The sequence below is a fragment of the Pristiophorus japonicus genome, chromosome 9 (genome assembly GCF_044704955.1).
Source record: "Pristiophorus japonicus isolate sPriJap1 chromosome 9, sPriJap1.hap1, whole genome shotgun sequence".
Taxonomy (NCBI): Eukaryota; Metazoa; Chordata; class Chondrichthyes; family Pristiophoridae; genus Pristiophorus; species Pristiophorus japonicus.
The window spans coordinates 23,479,970-23,504,418 of NC_091985.1; the positions used below are offsets into that span (position 1 = coordinate 23,479,970).

Consider the following 24,449-nt stretch of genomic DNA (forward strand, 5'->3'; position numbering starts at 1 on the left):
TTCAAGTTAAAACATTTCAGGAGACAAGCTTACCTCTATTAAAAGCATTTCTGCTGAACATGAAGTCACTCACACAGAAACATGTCAGAATTTTGAAGTGTTTTGCACCTGCAAAAGGCTCAGCAGTTTCGATTCCCCAGGGTTCACTCACTCTTTCACATTCTTGTCCTTCATATCAATAGCCTTCTCCACTTATCATCCAACGCTACTTCAATGAATCATACAATCGTGGAAATTTACGGCACAGGAGACAGTTGTGTATCTGTGAAGCATGCACTCCCATGTTCCGCCATCAGGGAGTGCATCCCCTGAAATCCCAAGGGATCCCAGCATCCCTTGGGAGCACTGTATATAAGCCGGTCCCTAAGGCCTGTTCCTCACTCTGAAATGTCTTAATAATGACTGAGGTCACTGTTACTTTAACCTCCCAGTGTGCAGTCTCATCTGTGTTAGGAACACAATAACTGGCGACGAGTATACGAATCCAACGCAAAGATGCAGCAAACTGTGGGCATCCTGGAGAAGTTCTCGGAGGGTGAGGACTGGGAAGTCTATGTCAAACGGCTAGACCAGTACTTTGTAGCCAACGAGCTGGACGAAGGGAGCACTGCAAAAAGGAGAGCGGTCTGCGGGGCATCGACCTACAGCCCCATGAAGAATCTTCTGACTCCGGTGAAACCCACAAATAAGACGCTTGAGGAGTTGTGTACACTGGTTCGGGAGCATCTTAACCCAAGGGAGAGTGTGCTGATGGCGAGGTATCGGATCTACACGTGCCAGCGATCTGAAGGTCAGGAAGTGGCAAGCTACATCGCCGAGCTAAGGCGACTTGCAGGACAATGTGAGTTTGATGGCTACCTGGAGCAAATGCTCAGAGACTTATTTGTACTGGGCATTGGCCACGAGACCATCCTACGAAAACTTTTGACTGTAGAGACACTGACCCTCAGTAAGGCCATTGCCATAGCACAGGCGTTTATGTCCACCAGTGATAACACCAAACAAATCTCTCAATACACGTGCTAGCAATGTTCATAAATTAACTGGAACTGTGTTTGCGAGCAGAAATGTACATGGCAGAAACCACGAGTCTGCAACTGCCAGCAGGCCTCAGGTGACCCAGATGACTCAGAGTCCCCAACAAAGGATTAATGCAGGGCAATTCACACCTTGTTGGCGTTGTGGAGGCTTCCATTCATGCCACTTCAAAGGGTATGTTTGCAAGAGCTGTGGAACAATGGGGCACCTCCAACGAGCTTGAAAACGAGCTGTAAGCTCTGCAAAACCTGCTAACCACCACGTGGCAGAGGAAGATTGGTCCATGGTGGATCAAAGCAATTTCGAGCCTCAGAGAGAGGAGGCAGATGCTGAAGTACACGGGGTGCACACATTTTCGACAAAATTTCCACCTATAATGCTAAACGTAAAATTGAATGGCTTACCCGTAGCCATGGAACTGGACACTGGTGCTAGCCAATCCATCATGAGTAAAAAGATGTTTGAGAGACTGCGGTGCAACAAGGCATTCCGACCAGCCCTGAGCCCCATCCACACGAAACTGAGAACATACACCAAAGAGCTTATCACTGTCCTGGGCAGTGGTCAAGATCAACTACGAGGGCACGGTGCACGAACTGCCACTCTGGATTGTCCCTGGCGATGGCCCCACACTGCTTGGAAGGAGCTGGCTGGGCAAAATCCACTGGAACTGGGATGACATCCAAGCGCTATCACATGTCGATGAGGCCTCATGTACCCAGGTTCTTAACAAATTTCCTTCCCTTTTTGAGCCAGGCATTGGAAACTTTTCCGGGGCGAAGGTATGAATCCACTTGGTCCCAGAGGCACGACCCATTCACCACAAGGCGCGAGCGGTACCTCACAAGATGAGGGAGAGAGTGGAAATCAAGCTGGACAGGCTGCAACGTGAGGGCATCATCTCCCTAGTGGAATTCAGCGAGTGGACCAGCCCGATTGTTCCAGTACTCAAAAGTGATGGCACGGTCAGAATTTCCGGCGATTATAAAGTAACTATTAATCGTTTCTCGCTACAGGACCAATACCTGCTACCTAAGGCAGACGATCTATTTGCGATGCTGGCAGGAGGCAAGACATTCACCAAGCTTGACCTGACTTTGGCCTACATGACGCAGGAGCTGGAGGAGTATGCGAAGGGCCTCAACTGCATCAACACGCACAAGGGACTGTTCATCTACAACAGATGCCCGTTTGGAATTCGGTCGGCTGCAGCGATCTTCCAGAGAAACATAGAGAGCCTACTCAAGTCGGTACCACGCACGGTGGTTTTTCAGGACGACATATTGGTCACTGGTCGGGACACCATCGAGCACCTACAAAACCTGGAGGAGGTCCTCCAGCGACTGGATCGCGTAGGGCTGCGGCTGAAGAGGTCGAAATGCGTCTTCATGGCAACAGAAGTGGAGTTTTTGGGGAGAAAGATCACGGCGGACGGCTTTCGGCCCACAGACGCAAAGAGAAAGGCTTATCAGGAACGCGCCCAGGCCACAGAACGTCACGGAGCTGCAGTCATTCCTGGGACTCCTCAACTATTTTGGTAACTTCCTACCGGGGTTAAGCACCCTCTTAGAGCCCCTACATGTGTTATTGCGTAAAGGTAAGAACTGGGTATGGGGGAAAAAAAAAGTAATTGCTTTTGAGAAAGCCAGAAACATTTTATACTCCAACAAGCTGCTTGTATTGTATAACCTGTGTAAAAGACTTGTGCGAGCATGTGATGCGTCGTCGTACGGAGTCGGGTGTGTATTACAACAAGCTAACGTTGCAGGGAAGTTGCAACCTGTCGCCTATGCCTCCAGGGGCTTGTCTAAGGCTGAGAGCGCCTACAGCATGATTGAGAACGAGGCATTAGCGTGTGTGTTCGGGTAAAGAAAATGCATCAGTACCTGTTTGGCCTCAAATTCGAGCAGGAAACCGATCACAAGCCTCTCATATCCCTGTTCACTGAAAACAAGAGGATAAATACGAATGCCTCAGCCCGCATACAAAAGTGGGCACTCGCGCTATCAGCGTATAACTATACCATCCGCCACAGGCTAGGCACTGAGAAATGTGCGGATGCTCTCAGTTAGCTACCATTGCTCACCACGGGGTTGGAAATGGCGCAGCCTGCAAACTTGTTGATGGTGGTGCAGCCCGAAGACTTGTTGATGGTCATGGAAGCGTTTAAAAATGATAAATCACCTGTCACAGCCTGCCAGATTAGGACTTGGACCAGCCAAGATCCTCTGCTGTCCCTAGTAAAAAATTGTGTACTGCATGGGATCCCCGTTGAAATGCAAGAGCTAATCAAGCTGTTCCAGCGCGAAAGGATGAGCTGTCCATTCAGGCAGACTGCCTGTTGTGGGGTAACCGCGTAGTGCTGTCCAAAAAGGGCAGGGAGACATTCATCTCAGATCTCCACAGCACACACCCGGGTATAGTAATGATGAAAGCGATAGCCAGATCCCATGTGTGGTGGCCCGGTATCGACTCTGACTTCGAGTCCTGTGTACGGCAATGCAGCGTGTGTGCTCTGTTGAGCAACACGCCCAGAGAGGCACCACTAAGTTTGTGGTCCTGGCCCTCCAGACCATGGTCGAGGATCCATGTCGATTATGCGGGCCCGTTTCTCGGTAAAATGTTCCTGGTGGTGGTGGATGCTTTTTCAAAATGGATTGAATGTGAAATAATGTCGGTAAGCACCGCCACCGCCACCATTGAAAGCCTGAGAACCATGTTTGCCACCCACGGCCTGCCTGACATACTGGTCAGTGACAACGGGCCATGTTTCACCAGTTCCGAATTTAAAGAATTCATGACCCGCAATGGATTCAAACATGTCACCTCGGCCCCGTTTAAACCAGCCTCCAATGAGCGGGCAGAGCGGGCAGTACAAACAATCAAACAGAGCCTTAAACGAGTCACAGAAGGCTCACTCTAAATCCACCTGTCCCGAGTACTGCTCAGCTACGGCACGAGACCCCACTCGCTCACAGGGATGCCCCCGACTGAGCTATTCATGAAAAGGACACTTAAAACCAGACTCTCGCTGGTTCACTCCAACCTGCATGATGAGGTAGAGAGCAGGCGGCAGCAACAAAATGTAAACGATGGTCATGCCACTGTGTCACGGGAAATTGATTTGGATGACTCTGTGTATGTGCTAAACTATGGACATGGTCCCAAGTGGATCGCGGGGCACAGTGATAGCTAAAGAAGGGAATAGGGTGTTTATAGCCAAACTAGACAATGGACAAATTTGCTGAAAGCAGCTGGACCAAACGAGGCTGCGGTTCACAGACTGCCCTGAACAACCCACAGCAGACATCAACTTTCTCGAGCCCACAACACACACCCAAAGGATCAACGATGCCACTCTGGACCAGGAAATCAAACCCATCACGCCCAACAGCCCAGCAAAGCCAGGCTCACCCAGCAGCCCTGCAGGGCCAACAACACGCCAGCCCAGCAAGGGCACAACCAACACACCAGAACAGACATTTGTACCGAGGTGGTCCACCAGGGAAAGAAAGGCTCCCGACCGCCTCACCTTGTAAATAGTTTTCACTTTGACTTTGGGGGGTGGAGCGATGTTGTGTATTTGTAAAGCATGCACTCCCATGTTCCGCCACCAGGGAGCGCATCCCCTGAAGTCCCAAGGGATCCCAGCATCCCTTGGGAGCACTGTATATAAGCCGGCCCCTAAGGCTGTTCCTCACTCTGGAGTGTCTTAATAAAGACTGAGGTCACTGTTACTTTAACCTCCCTGTGTGCAGCCTCATCTGTGTTAGGAACACAATAGAGACCATTTGTCCTATTGTGTCCGTGACAGTCGCAAAAGAGCTATCCAACCTAATCCTATTTTCTAGCTCTTGGTCCGTAGTCTTGTAGATTATGACACTTCAAGTGCAGATCCAGGTGCTTTTTTAAATGCGATGAGGGTTTCTGCCTCTACCACCAGTGAGTTCCACTGGGTGAAGAAAGTTCATCAACTCACCTCTGATACTTCTATCAATTACTTAAAATCTATGCTTCCTGGTTATTGACCCCTCCGCTAAGGGAAATAGATCCCTTCTATCCACTCAATCTAGGCCATCTCATGATTTTATACACCTCACTTAAATCTCCCTTCAGCTTCCTCTGTTCCAAAGAAGACAACCCCAGTCTATCCAATCTTTCCGCACAGCTAAAATTCTCCAGTCCTGGCAACATCTTCGTAAATCCATCGTAAAGATTTCCAGCATCCACAGTAGTTTGCTTTTGTATCCTCGTAAATCTCCTCTCTAGTGCAATCACATCTTTCCTGTAATTTGGTGACCATAACTGTATGCAGTACTCTAGCTGTGGCCTAACTAGTGTTTTATATAATTCAAGCATAACCTCCCTGCTCTTAACTGCGCAGATAGCAGTTAATGGATATGATGTAACTGGCATCACGGAGACATGGCTCCAGGGTGACCAAGACTGGTAACTCAACATCCAGGGGTATTCAACATTTAGGAAGGATAGACAGAAAGGAAAAGGAGGAGTGGTGGTGTTGCTGGTTAAAGAGGAAATTAATGCAATAATAAGGACATTAGCTTGGATGATGTGGAATCGGTATGGGTGGAGCTACGGAATACCAAAGGGCAGAAAACGCTAGTGGGAATTGTGTACAGAACACCATGCAGTAGTAGTGAGGTTGGGGACAGCATCAAACACGAAATTAGGGATGCGTGCAATAAAGGTACAGCAGTTATCATGGGCGACTTTAATCTACATATTGATTGGGCTAACCAAACTAGTAGCAATGCGGTGGAGGAGGATTTCAAGACCAATATGTCGAAGAACCAACTAGAAGGCTGGCCATCCTAGACTGGGTGATGTGAAATCAGAAAGGACTAATTAGCAATCTTGTTGTGCGAGGCCCCTTCGGGAAGAGTGACCATAATATGGTAGAATTCTTTATTAAGATGGAGAGTGACACAGTTAATTCAGAGACTAGGGTCCTGAACTTAAGGAAAGGTAACTTTGAGGGGATGAGACGTGAATTAGCTAGAATGGACTGGCGAGTGATACTTAAAAGGTTGATGGTGGAAAGGCAATGGGAAACATTTAAAGGTCACATGGATGAACTTCAACAATTGTACATCCCTGTCTGGAGTAAAAATAAAATGGGGAAGGTGGCACAACCGTGGCTAACAAGGAAAATTAAAGATATTGTTAAATCCAAGGAAGAGGCATATAAATTGGCCAGAAAAAGCAGCAAACCCGAGGACTGGGAGAATTTTATAATACAGCAGAGAAGGACAAAGGGTTTAATTAGGAGGGGGAAAATAGAGTATGAGAGGAAGCTTGCTGGGAACATAAAAACTGACTGCAAAAGCTTCGATAGATATGTGAAGAGAAAAAGATTAGTGAAGACAAACGTAGGTCCCTTGCAGTCAGATTCAGGTCAATTTATAAAGGGGAACAAAGAAATGGCGGACCAGTTAAACAAATACTTTGGTTCTGTCTTCACGAAGAAAGACACAAATAAACTTCCAGAAATACTAGGGGACAAGGGTCGAGTGAGAAGGAGGAACTGAAGGAAATCCTTATTAGGCGGGAAATTGTGTTAGGGAATTGAAGGCATTGAAGGCCGATAAATCCCTGGGGCCTGATAGTCTGCATCCCAGAGTATTTAAGGAAGTGGCCCAAGAAATAGTGGATGCATTGGTGATCATTTTCCAACAGTCTATCGACTCTGGATCGGTTCCTATGGACTGGAAGGTAGCTAATGTAACACCACTTTTTAAGAAAGAAGGGAGAGAGAAAACGGGGAATTATAGACCGGCTATCCTGATATCAGTAGTGGGGAAAATGTTGGGATCAATTGTTAAAGATGAAATAGCATCACATTTGGAAAGCAGTGACGGGATCGGTCCAAGTCGGCATGGATTTATGAAAGGGAAATCCTGCTTGACAAATCTTCTAGAATATTTTGAGGATGTAACTGGTAGAATGGACAAGGGAGAACCAGTGGATGTGGTGTATTTGGACTTTCAAAAGGCTTTTGACAAGATCCCACACAAGAGATTGGTGTGCAAAATTAAAGCACATGGTATTGGGGGTAATGTACTGACATGGATGGTTGGCAGATAGGAAGCAGAGAGTTGGGATAAATGGATCTTTTTCAGAATAGCTGGCAATGACTAGTGGGGTGCTGCAGGGCTCAGTGCTGGGACCCCAGCTATTTGCAATATACATTAATGATTTGACTGAGGGAATTGAGTGTAATATCTCCAAGTTTGCAAGCTGGATGGTAGTGTGAGCTGTGAGGAGGACGCTAAAAGGCTGCAGGGGGACTTGGACAGGTTAGGTGAGTGCGCAAACGCGTGGCAGATGCAGTATGATGTGGATAAATGTGAGGTTATCCACTTTGGTGGCAAAAACACGAAGGCAGAATATTATCTGAATGGTGGCAGATTAGGAAAAGGGGAGGTGCAATGAGACCTGGGTGTCATGGTACATCAGTCATTGAAAGTTGATATGCAGATACAGCAGGCGATGAAGAAGGCAAATGGTATGTTGGCCTTCATAGCTAGGGAATTAGAGTATAGGAGCAGGGAGGTCTTACTGCAGTTGTACAGGGCCTTGGTAAGGCCTCACCTGGAATATTGTGTTCAGTTTTGGTCTCCTAATCTGAGGAAGGACGTTCTTGCTATTGAGGGAGTGCAGCGAAGGTTCACTAGACTGATTCCCGGGATGGCAGAACTGACATATGAGGAGAGACTGGGCCTGTATTCACTGGAGTTTAGAAGGATGAGAGGGGATCTCATAGAAACATATAAAATTCTGACGGGACTGGACAGGTTAGATGCAGGAAGAATGTTCCCGATGTTGGGGAAGTCCAGAACCAGGGGACATTGTCTAAGGATAAGGGGTAAGCCATTTAGGACTGAGATGAGGAGAAACTTCTTTACTCGGAGTGTTGTTAATCTGTGGAATTCCCTACCGCAGAGAGTTGTTGATGCCAGTTCATTGGCTATATTCAAGCGGGAGGTAGATATGTCCCTTACGGCTAAAGGGATCGAGGAGTATGGAGAGAAAGCAGGAAAGGGGTACTGAGGTGAATAATGAGCCATGATCTTATTGAATGGTGGTGCAGGCTCGAAGGGCCGAATGGCCTATTCCTGCACCTATTTTCCATGTTTCTATGTTTCGCATGCCAGACACGAGACTCCCAAAGCAAGCGCTCTACTCGGAACTCATCCATGGCAAACGAGCCAAAGATGGGCAAAGGAAATGTTACAAGGACACTCTCAAAGCCTCCCTGATAACGTGCGACATCCCTACTGACACCTGGGAGATCCTGGCCAAAGACCGCCCTAAGTGGAGGAAGTGCATCCGGGAGGGTGCGGAGCTCCTCGAGTATCGTCGCTAAAAGCATGCAGAAATCAAATGCAGGCAGCAGAAGGAGCGTACGGCAAACCAGGCTCCCTGCCTACCCTTCCCTTCAACCACTGTCTGTCCCACCTGTGACAGAGACTGTGGTTCTTGTATTGGACTGGAGTTTAATTTGTTTTTTATTGCTTGGTTTTAGTGTCCCCCTCCCCTTTTATAGGGGGCGCTTGTATATATTTATCTTTGAGTCCCCCAAAAAAACACAAAAAACCCCACAAAAAATACAAAAAAGAACAAACAAAAAAAAAGGGCCTGGAAAAATGTTTGGAGTGTCTCCCAGATCAGGGGGCACTTGATTTAAATGTTTAATTTTGTTTCCAATGAAAAGAGTTGTATTAGCCAGCTAAGGACTCATGCTAAGAGTGGAAGCAAGTCTTCCTCGATTCCGAGGGACTGCCTATGATGATGATAATGATGATGAATGACTTGTTGATAATTCCAATCTACATTCATTAACTTCCTTCAAATGTTTATGTTATCTCTGCATAATCTGATTCCATGTCTAAATTTAGAAGCCTGCATTTAGTTTATAATAAGCATGCACATTAGGACAATTAACCAATTAGAGGTGGCCAAATACTGTCTATTTAATCACGTCCCATGGCTTTCACAATTACCTGCCAAGTTGCCAGAACATATTTTGGAACAACAATCAGAAACACTTCACTTTCAAATGAAAAGAATTTACCTGAAAAAATTGCACCTGAATCTTTGGCTTACTTGAACCTTCTTGTGCAGTTTGCTGTGGTGGCTCAAAGTTGTAGTCTGAATATTGGTCTAAGCCTCGAAGTTTATGTTTAAACTGTACCTTCTAGACAGTAGACAGTGCCAAGTCTTTCTACTAATTTCCAGTTGCACAGCTGCTATCGTGCAGGCTGCCAGAAAATTGTATAGCGCCTTATTAATGGGTGAAAACAAACTGTTGTAATTTAAAGAGGCTGTAATCCTTTACTTGGCACCAGGTTACTGATAGGATTCCTAATGCTGTGGTTCAGCTATCAACAGTCTGCCAAATGCAAATACTTCTGCCCCAGCCAGGCCAGGATTTTGCATGCGGATGGCTAGGCAAACTTCACTTTTGCATTCTTACCCCATTTACTAACCAAAGCACAGCACAGTGAAAGTTGTAAGTGAGCCTCTCACTTCTGTTCCGCTTATCCAGAAATAGGATGGTACAAAATAAAAATTAATCAATTCATTAGTTCTTTATAAAATACATTTTTTTGAAAACTCCCAGGAGAAATTATTCAATATCTGCTACCCATTCTGACTCATTACTAATGGCTAACGTATTAAAAGTAGTCCACTCCACTTGTGAGAGACATGTAAGAAATTCATTTTTGAAAGAATTGAAAGAAACATGATTTTCACTGCTGCACCAAAGGACATGGAGCAGTTCAAGATATGGTATTTCAGCTGCTGAACTGTGAGAGTGTTGGAGACTGTGTGCACAGAGAGTGTGCAACCTGAAGAATATTGATGAATGCCGAGTGAAATCATGAACACAAGAGTTGGATGTTAAATGGAGAAGGATACTGATATGTAGAAGGACAAGAGGGTGAGAGTGTCTGAGCCCTGGGGAACCCAGGCACCTGGGCTCAAAACACTTACTACTAAAGGCATTCATTATGAAATTATAGACCTTTGCTGAGACTGGATAACGGACCACCAAACAGTAATAGTGAGGTTGGGGACAGCATCAAACAAGAAATTAGGGATGCGTGCAATAAAAGTACAGCAGTTATCATGGGTGACTTCAATCTACATATTGATTGGGCTAACCAAACTGGTAGCAATGCGGTGGAGGAGGATTTCCTGGAGTGTATTAGGGATGGTTTTCTGGACCAATATGTCGAGGAACCAACTAGAGGGCTGGCCATCCTAGACTGGGTGATGTGTAATGAGAAAGGACTAATTAGCAATCTTGTTGTGCGAGGCCCCTTGGGAAAGAGTGACCATAATATGGTAGAATTCTTTATTAAGATGGAGAGTGACACAGTTAATTCAGAGACTAGGGTCCTGAACTTAAGGAAAGGTAACTTTGATGGTATGAGACGTGAATTGGCTAGAATAGACTGGCTAATGATACTTGGTGGATAGGCAATGGCAAACATTTAAAGATCACATGGATGAACTTCAACAATTGTACATCCCTGTCTGGAGTAAAAATAAAACGGGGGAATTAGCTCAACTGTAGCTACCAAGGGAAATTAAGGAGTGTTAAATCCAATGAAGAGGCATATAAATTGGCCAGAAAAAGCAGCAAACCTGAGGACTGGGAGAATTTTATAATTCAGCAGGGGAGGACAAAGGTTTTAGGAGGAGGAAAATATAGTATGAGGGGAAGCTTGCTGGAAACATAAAAACTGAATGCAAAAGCTTCTATAGATATTTGAAAAGAAAAAGATTAGTGAAGACAAACGTAGATCCCTTGCAGTCAGATTCAGGTGAATTTATAACGGGGAACAAAGAAATGGCGGACCAGTTAAACAAATACTTTGGTTCTGTCTTCACGAAGAAAGACACAAATAACCTTCCGGAAATACAAGGGGACCAAGGGTCTAGTGAGAATGAGGAACTGAAGGAAATCCTTATTAGGCGGGAAATTGTGTGAGGGAAATTGATGGGATTGAAGGCCAATAAATCCCTGGGGCCTGATAGTCTGCATCCCAGAGTATTTAAGGAAGTGGCCCTAGAAATAGTGGATGCATTGGTAATCATTTTCCAACAGTCTATCGAATCTGGATCAGTTCCTATGGACTGGAGGGTAGCTAATGTAACACCACTTTTTAAGAAAGGACGGAGAGAGAAAACAAGTAATTATAGACCGGTTAGCCTGACATCAGTAGTGGGGAAAATGTTGGAATCAATTATTAGAGATGAAATAGCAGCATATTTGAAAAGCAGTGATGGGATCGGTCCAAGTCAGCATGGATTTATGAAAGGGAAATCATACTTGACAAATCTTCTAGAATTTTTTGAGGATGTAACTGGTAGAGTGGACAAGGGAGAACCAGTGGATGTGGTGTATTTGGACTTTCAAAAGGCTTTGGACAAGAGATTGGTGTGCAAAATTAAAGCAAATGGTATTGGGGGTAATATACTGATGTGGATAGTGAACTGGTTGGCAGACAGGAAGCAGAGATTCGGGATAAATGCGTCCTTTTCAGAATGGCAGGCAGTGACTAGTGGGGTGCCACAGGGCTCAGTGCTGGGACCCCAGCACTTTACAATATACATTAATGATTTAGATGAAGGAATTGAGTGTAATATCTCCAAGTTTGCAGATGACACTAAGCTGGGTGGCGGTGTGAGCGGTGATGAGGATGCTCAGAGGCTGCAGGGGGACTTGGACAGATTAGGTGAGTGGGCAAACACATGGCAGATGCAGTATAATGTGGATAAACGTGAGGTTATCCACTTTGGGGGCAAAAACACGAAAGCAGAATATTATCTGAATTGTGGCATATTAGGAAAAGGGGAGGGGCAACGAGACCTGGGTGTCATGGTACATCAGTCATTGAAAGTTGGCATGCAGGTACAGCAGGCGGTGAAGAAGGCAAATGGTATGTTGGCCTTCATAGCTAGGAGATTTGAGTATAGGAGCAGGGAGGTCTTACTGCAGTTGTACAGGGCCTTGGTGAGGCCTCACCTGAAATATTGTGTTCAGTTTTGGTCTCCTAATCTGAGGAAGGACGTTCTTGCTATTGAGGGAGTGCAGCGAAGATTCATCAGACTGATTCCACGGATGGCAGGACTGACATATGAGGAGAGACTGGATCGACTGGGCCTGTATTCACTGGAATTTAGAAGGATGAGAGGGGATCTCATAGAAACATATAAAATTCTGACGGAACTGGACAGGATAGATGCAGGAATGTTCCCGATGTTGGGGAACTCCAGAACCAGGGGGCATAGTCTAAGGATAAGGGGTAAGCCATTTAGGATTGAGATGAGGAGAAACTTCTTCACTCAGAGAGAATGTTAACCTGTTTAATTCCCTACTGCAGAGAGTTGTTGATGCCAGTTCATTGGATATATTCAAGAGGGAGTTAGTTGTGGCCGTTACGGCTAAAGGGATCAAGGGGTATGGAGAGAAAGCAGGAAAGGGGTACTGAGGGAATGATCAGTCATGATCTTATTGAATGGTGATGCAGGCTCGAAGGGCCAAATGGCCTATTCCTGCACCCATTTTCTATGTTTCTATGCAAAACTTGGCTTATTACAGCAATGGTAAGCTTCATACCATGTAGTTGATTCTATAGCCTTTGTGCTGAAACCTGACAGACAGAAACCTGGGGCAGAAACCTGAAAGTCTAGATTTCCTCACGTTCTGTTGAGTTTTATCTCCACAGCATGCTTCTTTTGGCCCTGACATGTTCCCCACTCGGAAGTCAGCCTGAGTGATGGGTTTGGCTTCCAGTTAGGCGGGGAGCACTCCAAAGCATGCCACAGAACCAGGTATGTCTGATCCCCGATCCCGGACCAATCCTTGACCCCAGGGAGATGTCCGATCCTTGACCCCAAGGGGGTCCATTGGCCTTTGTATGGGGGGGTGGTGGTCGAATGGAGGGAGCTTGAGGGGCCAAGGGGGAACACTCCTGCCCCCTGGCCAACAAGCAATGCTGTGAAGGCACTTACTTTCTCCCCGAAGCTGTCTTCGCCTCAGTTCGGCTGCAGGTTTTCCCGAGGCCAGGGAAACATGGCAACCCAGTGTAAAACCTACAATTCAAGTTAAATCAGGGGCTGCCAAACTCATAAAAATATTTAAATTGCCAAACCGCCTGCTGGGAGCGGATTAGCTGACCGCCCCTTGTCCCGCCTCCGTTAAACCCAGAAGTGAGTGGGTTGGAGGTGGCTTTGGGTGTTTAAACTTTCACCTCCTCTATCCGCTCCCAACCCACCCATTTTTGTGGGCTAAAATTCCCCCCTTTGTTTTATAGTAGCAAATACTTACAATTTTAAATTTGGCCTGAAAGGTGATTTGTAGTAAACCCTAATGGGGCAACCATATCTTTTCATGTCATATAACATCTCCTAGAAGTAAAAAAATAAAACAAATTTAAATTTTTTTTTTTAATCAAATATATATTTTCTAAATATAAAAATGATATTTAAAATAAAATTGTATTAGAAACTAAAATCACAAAATTTGGAGAACTCACCACATCTTCTTTCATGGGGTATCTTAAAACGGACCTGAACACAGAAAAATCAATATGTATAATATACAGAAATGTATTTCCAATCTGAAAAGTAAATCGAGTGAGATTTTTCAACTGCACGTGCGTGGTGGCCTCAGTTTAGCAGAAGAGCAGTGACCTCCGGTGGCTCAGTATATAACAGCACTGCATCCTATGTCACAAAGCTATACATAGCAGGAAGAACATAAGAAATCGGAGCAGGAGTAGACCATTTGGCCCTCGAGCCTGTCTGCCATTCAATGAGATCATGGCTGATCTTCTACCTCAACTCCACATTCCTGCACGATCCCCATATCCTTTGATCCCCTTAATATCCAAAAATCTATCAACATAAGAACATAAGAATAGGAGCAGGAGTAGGCCATTCGGCCCCTCGAGCTTGCTCCACCATTCAATAAGATCATGGTTGATCTTATACCTCAACTCCACTTTTCTGCACTATCCCCATGGGCTAGATTTTAAACTTTTGTGCAGATTGTCCAAAAATGGGCGGTATTTCCGGCGTGGGTGGTAAAAATGGGTTTTTAGATTGCCGGCTTGTCGCCCATTCTCAAAGCCCCTGGTCTCCATTTTTGAAATTGGGCATTACCGCGAGTGATATGAAATGGGCGGTAGCGTTAAATCTCTCTGAACTTCTGCCATAAAGTGTCGCCGTCCTTAGCAACGGCATGGCAACGCTCGATTCCCGCGATTCAGGAGGTCAAGGGTCATCATAACATGCACAGAAGAGGAAACAGAGAGAGAGGGAACTGAGAGAAACTGAAGGCGTGTGTGGGGTGTGGTGTGGCTGCTTTGGGAGGCAGGAGGGAGAGTTTAGAGCTTTAAAGCAAATAGGGAAACAAAAATTAGCTGTTACTAGCCAGATATTTGCTCGAATTTGGCCTATAATGGAGGGAGAGGAGGAGGCGTCACAGCACACTGTGGAGATTGAAGCTGGTGACAGCAGTGAGCTGGGAGAGGAGCACATTGGAGGGCGCAAAAGAGCGAGGAGGTTCTCGGGCGAGGCAAATGCCTCCCTCCTGCAGGAGGTCGAGTGGGGTGAATGACCCAGGGAGGGCTTGGGAAACCCACCCCAAAGGCCTACCAGAAGATATGGGCCAAGATAGCAGAGGTGGTCTCGTCGTCGCCCAATGAGATGCATGAGGGCAACCCAATGCTGCAAACGATGGAACGACCTTGTGGGATCCGCAAGAGTAAGTATTACATTTATTTACATGTACTTATGTATTTATATAATTTGATTTGTAAGAGTCATGAGTGACTATCAGTAGATGTGAGTTTTGCACTTTTACTGGGAATGTTGTAGTCAAAGCCTGCGGTCACGGTGCACGTCTTTAGGTAAAGAATGATTTGGAAAAGCAAAATTTGGTCAGGCAAAGTCAGCATGGATTTATGAAGGGGAAGTCATGTTTGACAAATTTGCTAGAATTCTTTGAGGATGTAACGAACAGGGTAGATAAAGGGGAACAAGTGGATGTGGAGTATTTGGACTTCCAGAAGGCATTTGACAAGGTGCCACACAAAAGGTTACTGCACAAGATAAAAGTTCATGGGGTTAGGGATAATATATTAGCATGGATAGAAGATTGGCTGACAAACAGAAAACAGAGAGTCGGGATAAATGGTTCATTCTCTGGTTGGCAATCAGTAACGAGTGGGGTGCTGCAGGGATCAGTGCTGGGACCCCAACTATTTACAATTTATATTAACGACTTGGAAGAGGGGATTGAGTGTAATGTAGCCAAGTTTGCTGACGATACAAAGATGGGAAGAAAAGCAATGTGTGAGGAGGACATAAAGAGGCTGCAGAAGGACATAGACAGGCTAAGTGAGTGGGCAAGAATTTGGCAGATGGAGTATAATGTTAGAAAGTGTGAGGTCATGCACTTTGGCAGAAAAAATCAAAGAGCAAGTTATTATTTAAATGGAGAAAGATTGCAAAGTGCTGCAGTACAGTGGGACCTGGGAGTACTTGTGTATGAAACACAAAAGGTTAGTATGCAGGTACAGCAAGCGATCAGGAAGGCCAATGGAATCTTGGCCTTTATTGCAAAGGGGATGGTGTATAAAAGCAGGGAAGTCTTGTTACAGCTGTACAGGGTATTGGTGAGGCCACACCTGGAATACTGCATGCAGTTTTGGTTTCCATATTTATGAAAGGATATACGTGCTATGGAGGCAGTTCAGAGAAGGTTCACTAAGTTGATTCCGGGGATGAGTGGGTTGATTTATGAGGAAAGGTTGAGTAGGTTGGGCTTCTACTCATTGGAATTCAGAAGAATGAGAGGTGATCTTATAGAAACGTATAAGATTATGAGAGGGCTTGACAAGGTGGATGCAGAGAGGATGTTTCCACTGGTGGGGGGGACTAGAACTAGAGGGCATGATATTAGAATAAGGGGCCGCCCATTTAGAACTGAGATGAGGAGAAATTTCTTCTCTCAGAGGGTTGTGAATCTGTGAAATTCGCTGCCTCAGAGAGCTGTGGAAGCTGGGACATTAAATAAATTCAAAACAGAAATAGACAGTTTCTTAAATGATAAGGGGATAAGGGGTTATGGAGAGCGGGCGGCGAAGTGCATGATCAGATGAGCCATGATCTTATTGAATTGGGGAGCAGGCTCGAGGGGCCTTATGGCCTACTCCTGCTCCTATTTCTTGTGTTCTTATGATAATTATCATTATAATCATGATTACATCTGTCGGTTATGTGTTGCATCAGTCTTTGTGACAGTACCTAGCAATGTTATCACACAATGATCTCATGCCATGTCGTCCTGTCACCTTTTACAGAAGAAGCTATCGACGATGAGGTCCATGCAGAGGCATACGGGTGGGAGGCCACCAATCATCAGCGACATCACTGACATGGAGGAGTGGGTGCTCACACTCGTGGGGAAGAACCCCCGGACGGCCACGCAAGCATCTGCAGACCCTGAAGTGATGCGACGTGAGTAAAGTTCACACCATTGCGTGATGTAAAGTCAATTCCACACCAATTCATATCCGAACTATCATATATGATAGATGATTTCTAAAATTGTCCTATAAATAATGCTGGCCTAATGAAAATCATTGCAATGCACAATGTGTTGATGGTCATGAAATGTGATGATTGCGATGATCTTGATAGCGGTGTGCTTTTGTCGTGCATATGCTGCTTTTGTCTTGTAGCGCTGGACTCACCTCATCACCCTAGCACCCCCTTCTCCTCTCACCTCATTTGTGTTTTGCAGCTCAGCGCGGCCCCAGGCAAGACCACAGAGGCCAGAAGGTGGGGGCACGGGGCCGGACTCGCCAGACAATCCTACATCTGGTGCTGAGGAGCTCCGATTCTTGCCCATCAATCCGCTGGGTCTATTCTCTACGGATGAGAGCGCGGACTTCGAGCAACCTGTATCGCCACGCTCCAGAAGCCATTCCACCCCAAGGCCATCTAGTGGTCCTCCGGTCATTCCCGCCTCCACTCTGGAGGTACCGGTCCCAAGCATCTCTCCACAGGGCACCCCATTTGTCCCCAGGACGGCGCCGACACCGCGGAGGTTTTGTGGACACGGCATGTCTGGTCCACGAGCGCGACATGAGAGTGGAGAGATGGTACAGTTGTCCAGGAGGACTGTAGACATTGGTGACCAGATCCTCGATGCATTGGGGGGTATATCCCAACAGCTGGCCGCCATGACTGAGTACGTTCCGTGGATAGCGGAGGCCCTGGAGGCGATGGCCAGGAACACTGCTGGCACAGGCCTCCAAGTGGTCCCGGAGCACGACACTCCGCCCCTAGGTTCCACACCACCATTGCGAACGACAGATGAGAGGCAGGACCAAGATCCTGTTCTGGATCAGAGAATGTTCCCCCCTCAGCAGCCCCCGCTCCCGTACCCGTGCAACCACCGCCTCTACCTTCATCCTCCCCCCGCCCAATGAGGCACCGCCTGAGGAGCTCTTCAGCCAGGCGGCGTGGAGGGGAAGAGGTAGAGGTGGGGAGAAGAAGGGGAAGGGGGGGGAAGGAAAGTGAGCTGCATATCCGCAGGTGATGGCTGTGTTATATCTCCATCTGGATGTATGCAATTTTTTGTAATGTATGGGGGGAGGGGGCCACCCTCCTGCTGTGCATTTGTATTCTGTGTTGCTGGACATGTTGACCATTTGATTGATGTCAATGGTGGAAAAAGTGGGGTGTGGGCGGGCTTGGGGTGTTTTTGATCGTGATACTTATGGTTTCAGACCAATGTTGGTATAAATTTTTGTTATTGAACATAACCTTGTTGTGCATTGTCACAGATAGCTGGCCCGTTACACACTGGTGATTCCTTAACATGAAAGGGTTAAATACAATTTAAATTCAATCAACGTAAACTTTAACTGGTACCAAGGTGATGGCCACCATTGATGTTTGAACTGCACACGCACAGCAGTGTGTCAGCGTTGTCACTCACAGCAACATTCTTTCAGGCAAATTGCTCCTGACGCAAGAGTCTTGCAGCTATGTAGCCAACATGGGCCCTTTCCTGCGGTCTGGAGTGGGAAGGGTTGCATAGCTAGCCTGATTGTCTGGCCCTAGGTCAGCATCAAGCCCCTCGTCCTCCTCTTCCTCTCTCTCCTGAGATGGACCATCAGTCCCTTCTGGGAATTCTTGCCCCCTCCTGAAAGCCAGGTTGTGCAGCATGGAGCACATGACCACGAATTTAGTTACTTGCTCAGGGTTGTATTGTAGCTCCCCTCCTGAGTGGTCCAGGCATCTGAAGCGCTGTTTAAGCAGTTATTGTTTTCTGGACAACATTGCGTGTGTCTCTGTGGCTCTGGTTATATTGCTTCTCGGCCTCGGTGTGGATGTCATGCAGGGGGTCATCAGCCAGGTGGCTAGGCCATATCGGTTGTCACCAAGCATTGCTCTTGTGGCTGACTCTTAAACATGTCAGAGACAGTGCTCTCACACAGGATGTGAGCCTCATCAAAGCTGCCCAGACATTTGGCATTCACTGCCAGTATGATCTGGTTGTGGTCGACAACTAGTTGGACCTTCAGGGAGAGAAATCCTTTTCTGTTACAAAAAAGCTCTGGGTCCTGAGAAGGTGCCCGCATGGTGATGTAAGTGCACTGTATTGCTCCCTGCACCCTGGGGAATTTAGCGATGCAGTAGAATGCTCCAGCCCTGTCAGTCTGAGCCTCCGTGGTCTTGGGGAAGTTGATAAAGTCCATCCTTCACGTGTACAGGGCTTCCATGACTAATGCAGCGAATGGTGGCATGGTGAGACAGAGGGGAAATCTCGACCGCTGAGGCCCGAAAGGAACCAGATGCGAAGAAAGACAGTGCTGCGGTGACCTTGACCTCAACCGACACTGATGTCCTGATGGCAGGCTGCATATGTGGCCTGATGAGCTCACATATTTCATTGATCACCACCTTGTGGAAGCGCAGTCTCCGAAGGCAGGTGTGCTCGGACACGTCGAGGTAAGACCTCTTTTACCTGTAAGTGCGGGGTGTGTATGGTCTGGATCTCCTTCTCATTTTGGCACGTCTTAAATTGGGTACATAATGATGTGCATCACACATTGAGCCATCTGCACTCTGCAGCATCTACATATTAATCGATGCAGGCTGAGAAATGGCTGGCCCCATTGCAATGAAAGTATAATAGTGATTGATCAGAAGCAATAATTTCCTCACTAAAATACACCTACAATAAACCCCAATAGTCCAGAGTCTGAAAAAATGTCTGTTGAGATGGTCATTTCACCTGAGAAGAACTCCAGAGTCAATCCAAACTCCCCCGAAGTTGAAACAGCCTTTTGAATGAAGTGATCTGCGATTTTAAAAATGGTGCCCACATTGCTGTGATTCGTTCAGAACAGTTCCACTTTTTCAGAGCAGTGTTTTGGGCAAGCAATATTGTGGGTGAGATGTGTGCGAGGTGGTGAAAGTGACGCTGGGTGATCTCCTGGGCGTTAGTTTCGGCAAATGTGATCTTTATGACAAAAAAAATTGGACAGTCGGTATTATTGAATCTAGGCATTAATTATGTGTAGAAACTAACACTGGGTGATATTATGGGCGTTGATTTCGCCCATTCTGATGATTCCGCTCAAAAAGGTGGTCAGGCAGTATTATTTTTTCCTGCCGTTATACACTTGGGGAAAGTAACGCTCGGCGATAAGTGTCCGGAAAATGGGCGTCAGTTTCCATTTTGTGACTAAATGGGCGATATCTGGGCTTTATACATCGTATCAGCAGTAAAATGGATGTTAAGTGGGCGTTATGCATGCAAAAAAAAATTAAAATCTAGCCCCATATTCCTTGATTCCCTTAATTTTCAAAAATCTATCAATCTCTATCTTGAATATGCTCAATGACTGAATATCCACAGACCTCTGGGGTAGAGAATTCCAAAGATTCACCACCCTCCGTCCTAAATGGCCGACCCCTTATTCTGAGACTGTGACCCCTGGTTCTCGACTCTCCAGCCAGGGGAAATATGCTCCCTACATCTACCCTGTCAAGCCCTGTAAGAATTTTGTATGTTTCAATGAGATCTCCTCTCATTCTTCTAATCTCTAGAGAATATAGGCCTAGTCTATTCAATCTCTCCTCAAAGGACAATCCTCCATCCCAGAAATCAGACTGGTGAACCTTCATTACACTCCCTCTATGGCAATTATATCCTTCTTTGGGTAAGACTACCAAAACTGTATACAATACTCCAGATGTGATCTCACCAGGGCCCTATATAATTGCAATAAGATATCTTTACTCTTATACTCAAATCCCCTTGCAATAAAGGCCAACATACCATTTACTTTCTTAATTACTTGCTGTGCCTGCATGTTAACTTTCAGTGATTCGTGTACAAGGACACCCAGGTCCCTCTGAATACCAACATTTCCCAGCCTCTCACCATTAAAAAAATTCTCTGCTTTTCCATTTTTCCTACCAAAGTGGTTAACTTCACGTTTCTCCATATTATATTCCATTTGCCTTGTTCTTGCCTACTCACTTAGCCTGTCTTTATCCTCTTGAAGCCTCTTTGCACCCTCCTCACAACTTATATTTCCAACTAGCTTTGTATCATCAGCAAACTTAAATATATTACATTAGGTCCCCTCATCCAAATCATTGATATACATTGTGAATATCTGAGGCCCAAGCACCGATCCTTGCGATACCCCACTTGTTATAGCTTACCAACCTAAAAATGACCTGTTTCTTCCTACTCTCTGTTTTCTGTCTGTTAACCAATCCTCAATCCATGCTAGTATATTATCCCCCAACCCATGAGCCTTAATTTTGTTTAATAACCTCTTGTGTGGCACCTTATCGAATTCCTTCTGAAAATCTAAATACACCACATCCACTGGTTCCCCCTTATCTATTCTGCTAGTTACAACCTCTAAAAACTCGAGCAGATGTGTGAGACACGATTTCTCTTTCATAAATCCGTGTTGACTCTGCCCAATCTTATTATTATTTTCTAAGTGCCCTGTTACCATGTCCTTAATAATAGATTCAAGCATTTTCTCTACTGCTGATGTCAGGCTAACTGGTCTGTATTTCCCATTTTCTCTCTTTTGCCTTTCTTAAATAGTGGTGTTACATTTGCTGTTTTCCAATCTGCAGGAACTGTTCTAGAATCTATGGAATTTTACAAGATAACAACCAATGCATCCACTATTTCTATAGCCAACTCTTCCAAAACACTAGGATGTAGGCCATCAGGTTCAGGGGATTTATTGGCTTTCAGTCCCATTCATTTTTTTAGTACCTTTTTTTACTAATACTAATTTCTTTCAGTTCCTCATTTTCGCTTGACCCTTGGTTCTCCACTATTTCCAGGAATGTTTTTTTTGTGAAGACAGATACAAAGTATTTATTTAATGTCTCTGCCATTTCCTTGTTCCCCATAATTTCTCCTGTCTCAGCCTGTAAGAGACTCACATTTACTTTTGCTAATCTTTCCTCTTTACATACCTATAGATGCTTTTGCAGTCTGTTTTTATGTCACTCGGTAGTTTACTCTCACATTCTATTTTCCTTTTCTTTATCAATGTCTTGATCCTCCTTTGCTGAATCCTAAAATTCTCACAATCCTCAGGCTTATTACTCTTTTTGGCAAAATTATAAGCCTCTTTCTTTGATCTAATACTATTTTAACTTCACTTGTTAGCCACAGTTGCACTATTTTTCCTGTAGGGTTTTTGTGCCTTAACGGAATGTATATTTGTTGTAAATTATATATCAATTATTGAAATGCTATCCATTGCTTGTTTACTGTCATACATTTTAAAGTAGTTTCCCAATTTACCTTAGCCAACTCGCCCCTCATACCGACATAATTTGCTTTGTTTAAATGCAAGACCTTAGTTTTGGATTCAACTGAATCATTTTCAAATTCAGTATCAAATTCTATCATATTATGGTCGCTCTTCCCTAAAGGCCCCTTTACGACAAGCTTATTAATTATTCTCATTGCACAATACTAGATCTAAAATAGCGTGTTCCTTAATTGGTTCCTCAACATACTGATCTCGAAAACTATCTTGTATACATTCCATGAATTCGTGCTCTACACTAATACTGCAAATTTAGTTTGATCAGTCTATATGTAGATTAAAGTTCCCCATGATTACTGTATTACCCTTATTACATGTGTTTCTAATTTCCTGATTTATACTCAGCCTTTCCTTACAACCATTGTTTGGGGGCCTATAAACAACTCCACCCAAACTGATTCTACTTCTTGATTTTCGGAACTAAGATCCTTTCTTGCTACTGTCTTTATCCCATCCTTTATTATCAGGGCTGCACCTCCTCCTTTTGCAATTTGCCTATCTCTTTTAAACATTAAATACCCTGGAATATTTAGTTCCCAACCATGGCCACTTTGCAACCATGTCTCCATAATGACTAATAGATCAAACCTATTAATTTCTATCTGCGCTATTAATTCATCTATTTTGTTGCGAATGCGTCGCGCATTCAGATATAGTGCCTTTAGCTTTGACTTATGTCTATTCTTTCCTGATGTCATTGTAGTCACTGATGCCTTATTACCATTATTACTCTCTCTGTCACTTCCTGACCCATTCTGCTTATTTTTATCCAAAACTCCACTCTGCTTGAGAACCTTGACATTTCTCTTGCTGCTTTTAAAATTTATTCTTTCCTGAATCCTCCCACCCCCACCTCCTTCAGCAGTTTAAAGCCCTATCTACTGCTCTAGTTATTCAGTCTGCCAGGACACTTGTACCTGCCTAGTTTTAGTGGAGCCCATCCCAAGGAACAGCTCCCTTTTTCCCCAGTACTGTGCCAGTGCCCCATGAACTGAAACCTCTTCCACACCTCACTTTGAGCCACGCATTTAAACCTCTAATCTATTTTTCCCTATGCCAATTTATGCGTGCCACAGGTAACAATCCAGAGATTATTACCTATGAGGTTTTGCTTTTTAATTTAGATCCTAGCTCCTCAAATTCCCTCAGCAGAACCTCATTCCTGGTTCTACCTATGTCATTGGTTTCTACCTGGACCACGACAACTGGATCCTATCCCTCCCACTCCAAGATATCCTTAAGCCTGGAATTGGGTAGGCAAAACAACCTCCGGAACTCCCTGCCTTGGCTGCAGAGAACAGTATCGATCAACCTGACTATACTATTGTCTATCACTACCACATTCATTTTACTCTCCCCACTTGAATGACCTCTTGTACGACGGTGTCATGGTCAGTTTGCCCAAATTCCCTGTAGTCCTTGTTCTCATCCATAAGGGCACCAAGTACCTTATACCTGTTGGACAAGGTCAAAGGCTGAGGCTCCTCCTTTACTATATCCTGGGTCTCCATACCTTCCTGACTCGCAGTCACACCCTCTTGTTCCTGACAATTGATGAACTGTAAAACCCAAGAGGTGTGACTGCCTCCTGAAACAAAGGGATTGAAATTCAGTACCGCCATTCTTGAGGCGTTGTCACCGCACGAGAGAAAGTTTTAACAGCTCGCTTCAGGCACTCCACAAATGTGAAAATTCAGTGTTGGCACCTAAAGCATTGATAGGAACGTTAAATCATGGCATTGCACACTTACCTGGATGCACTAAGTGGGCCGTTAAGTGTAGGCGCAACATCTGGGACTTAGGTATCATTTGGAGCTGCGCCACCGAGATAGTGGTGCCACCTGGATTGAATTGAGACGTTGATTGGCCGCATCAAAGCCTCGTGGTTATATTCCCTTCCTGCTCACTCACTCTGAGCGTGACGATGGCAGACCTTACAGCAGCAGCTCGTCAGCATGCCCCTCGGTCACAGACACCGCAGTGGATGCACTCCTTGATGTCCTGGAGAGGCGTCGGCAGGTGCTGAGGACTGGGAGGAAACCCCAACCCCAAACATACCGAAGACTATAGAGGGAGTGACACGGTGCCAAGGACAACAATGCAATGTCAGAAAAAGTGGAACGACCTGACATGGTTAGTGAGGGTGAGTATCTTTAATTTCAAACGTCAACATGCTATGCTCTCACCACAATGTGCACTCTCTGCTCAATGTAGTATTTTGGAATCCATGCTCTAAGTGGGTAAGGCCACAGTCAAGGTTCCCATTTGCAGCCTCACCCACTGCAAGGGCTTACATGTACTGTTAGCCTTGCTACTCGGGTCTGTAGACACACCCTTCCTGTTGTTTACTCCTCAGTCTTCATATGTGTGTTATAGGCTCCCCGTTGCTGTGATGTCGCCTCACAGCAAGTTGACGCCGCAAATGGTAGTTACATTGAGCTGTTAAGACTGTCATAGAGTAAATGGTAGTAA

The 24,449-nt window shown here is 45.4% G+C and overlaps 1 protein-coding gene across 1 annotated transcript in view; it reads right to left on the bottom strand.

Moving 5' to 3' along the window:
- LOC139273868 (cation channel sperm-associated auxiliary subunit epsilon-like) overlaps positions 1-24,449 on the bottom strand; it is a 252,269-nt gene that overhangs the window by 66,534 nt on the left and 161,286 nt on the right. Inside the window, exons 13-14 of the mRNA XM_070890944.1 lie at positions 13,611-13,644; positions 13,403-13,482 (exon numbers count right to left, since the gene is read on the bottom strand). Coding sequence (XP_070747045.1) covers positions 13,403-13,482; positions 13,611-13,644 — 114 coding nt within the window. The remainder of the gene's footprint in view (positions 1-13,402; positions 13,483-13,610; positions 13,645-24,449) is intronic.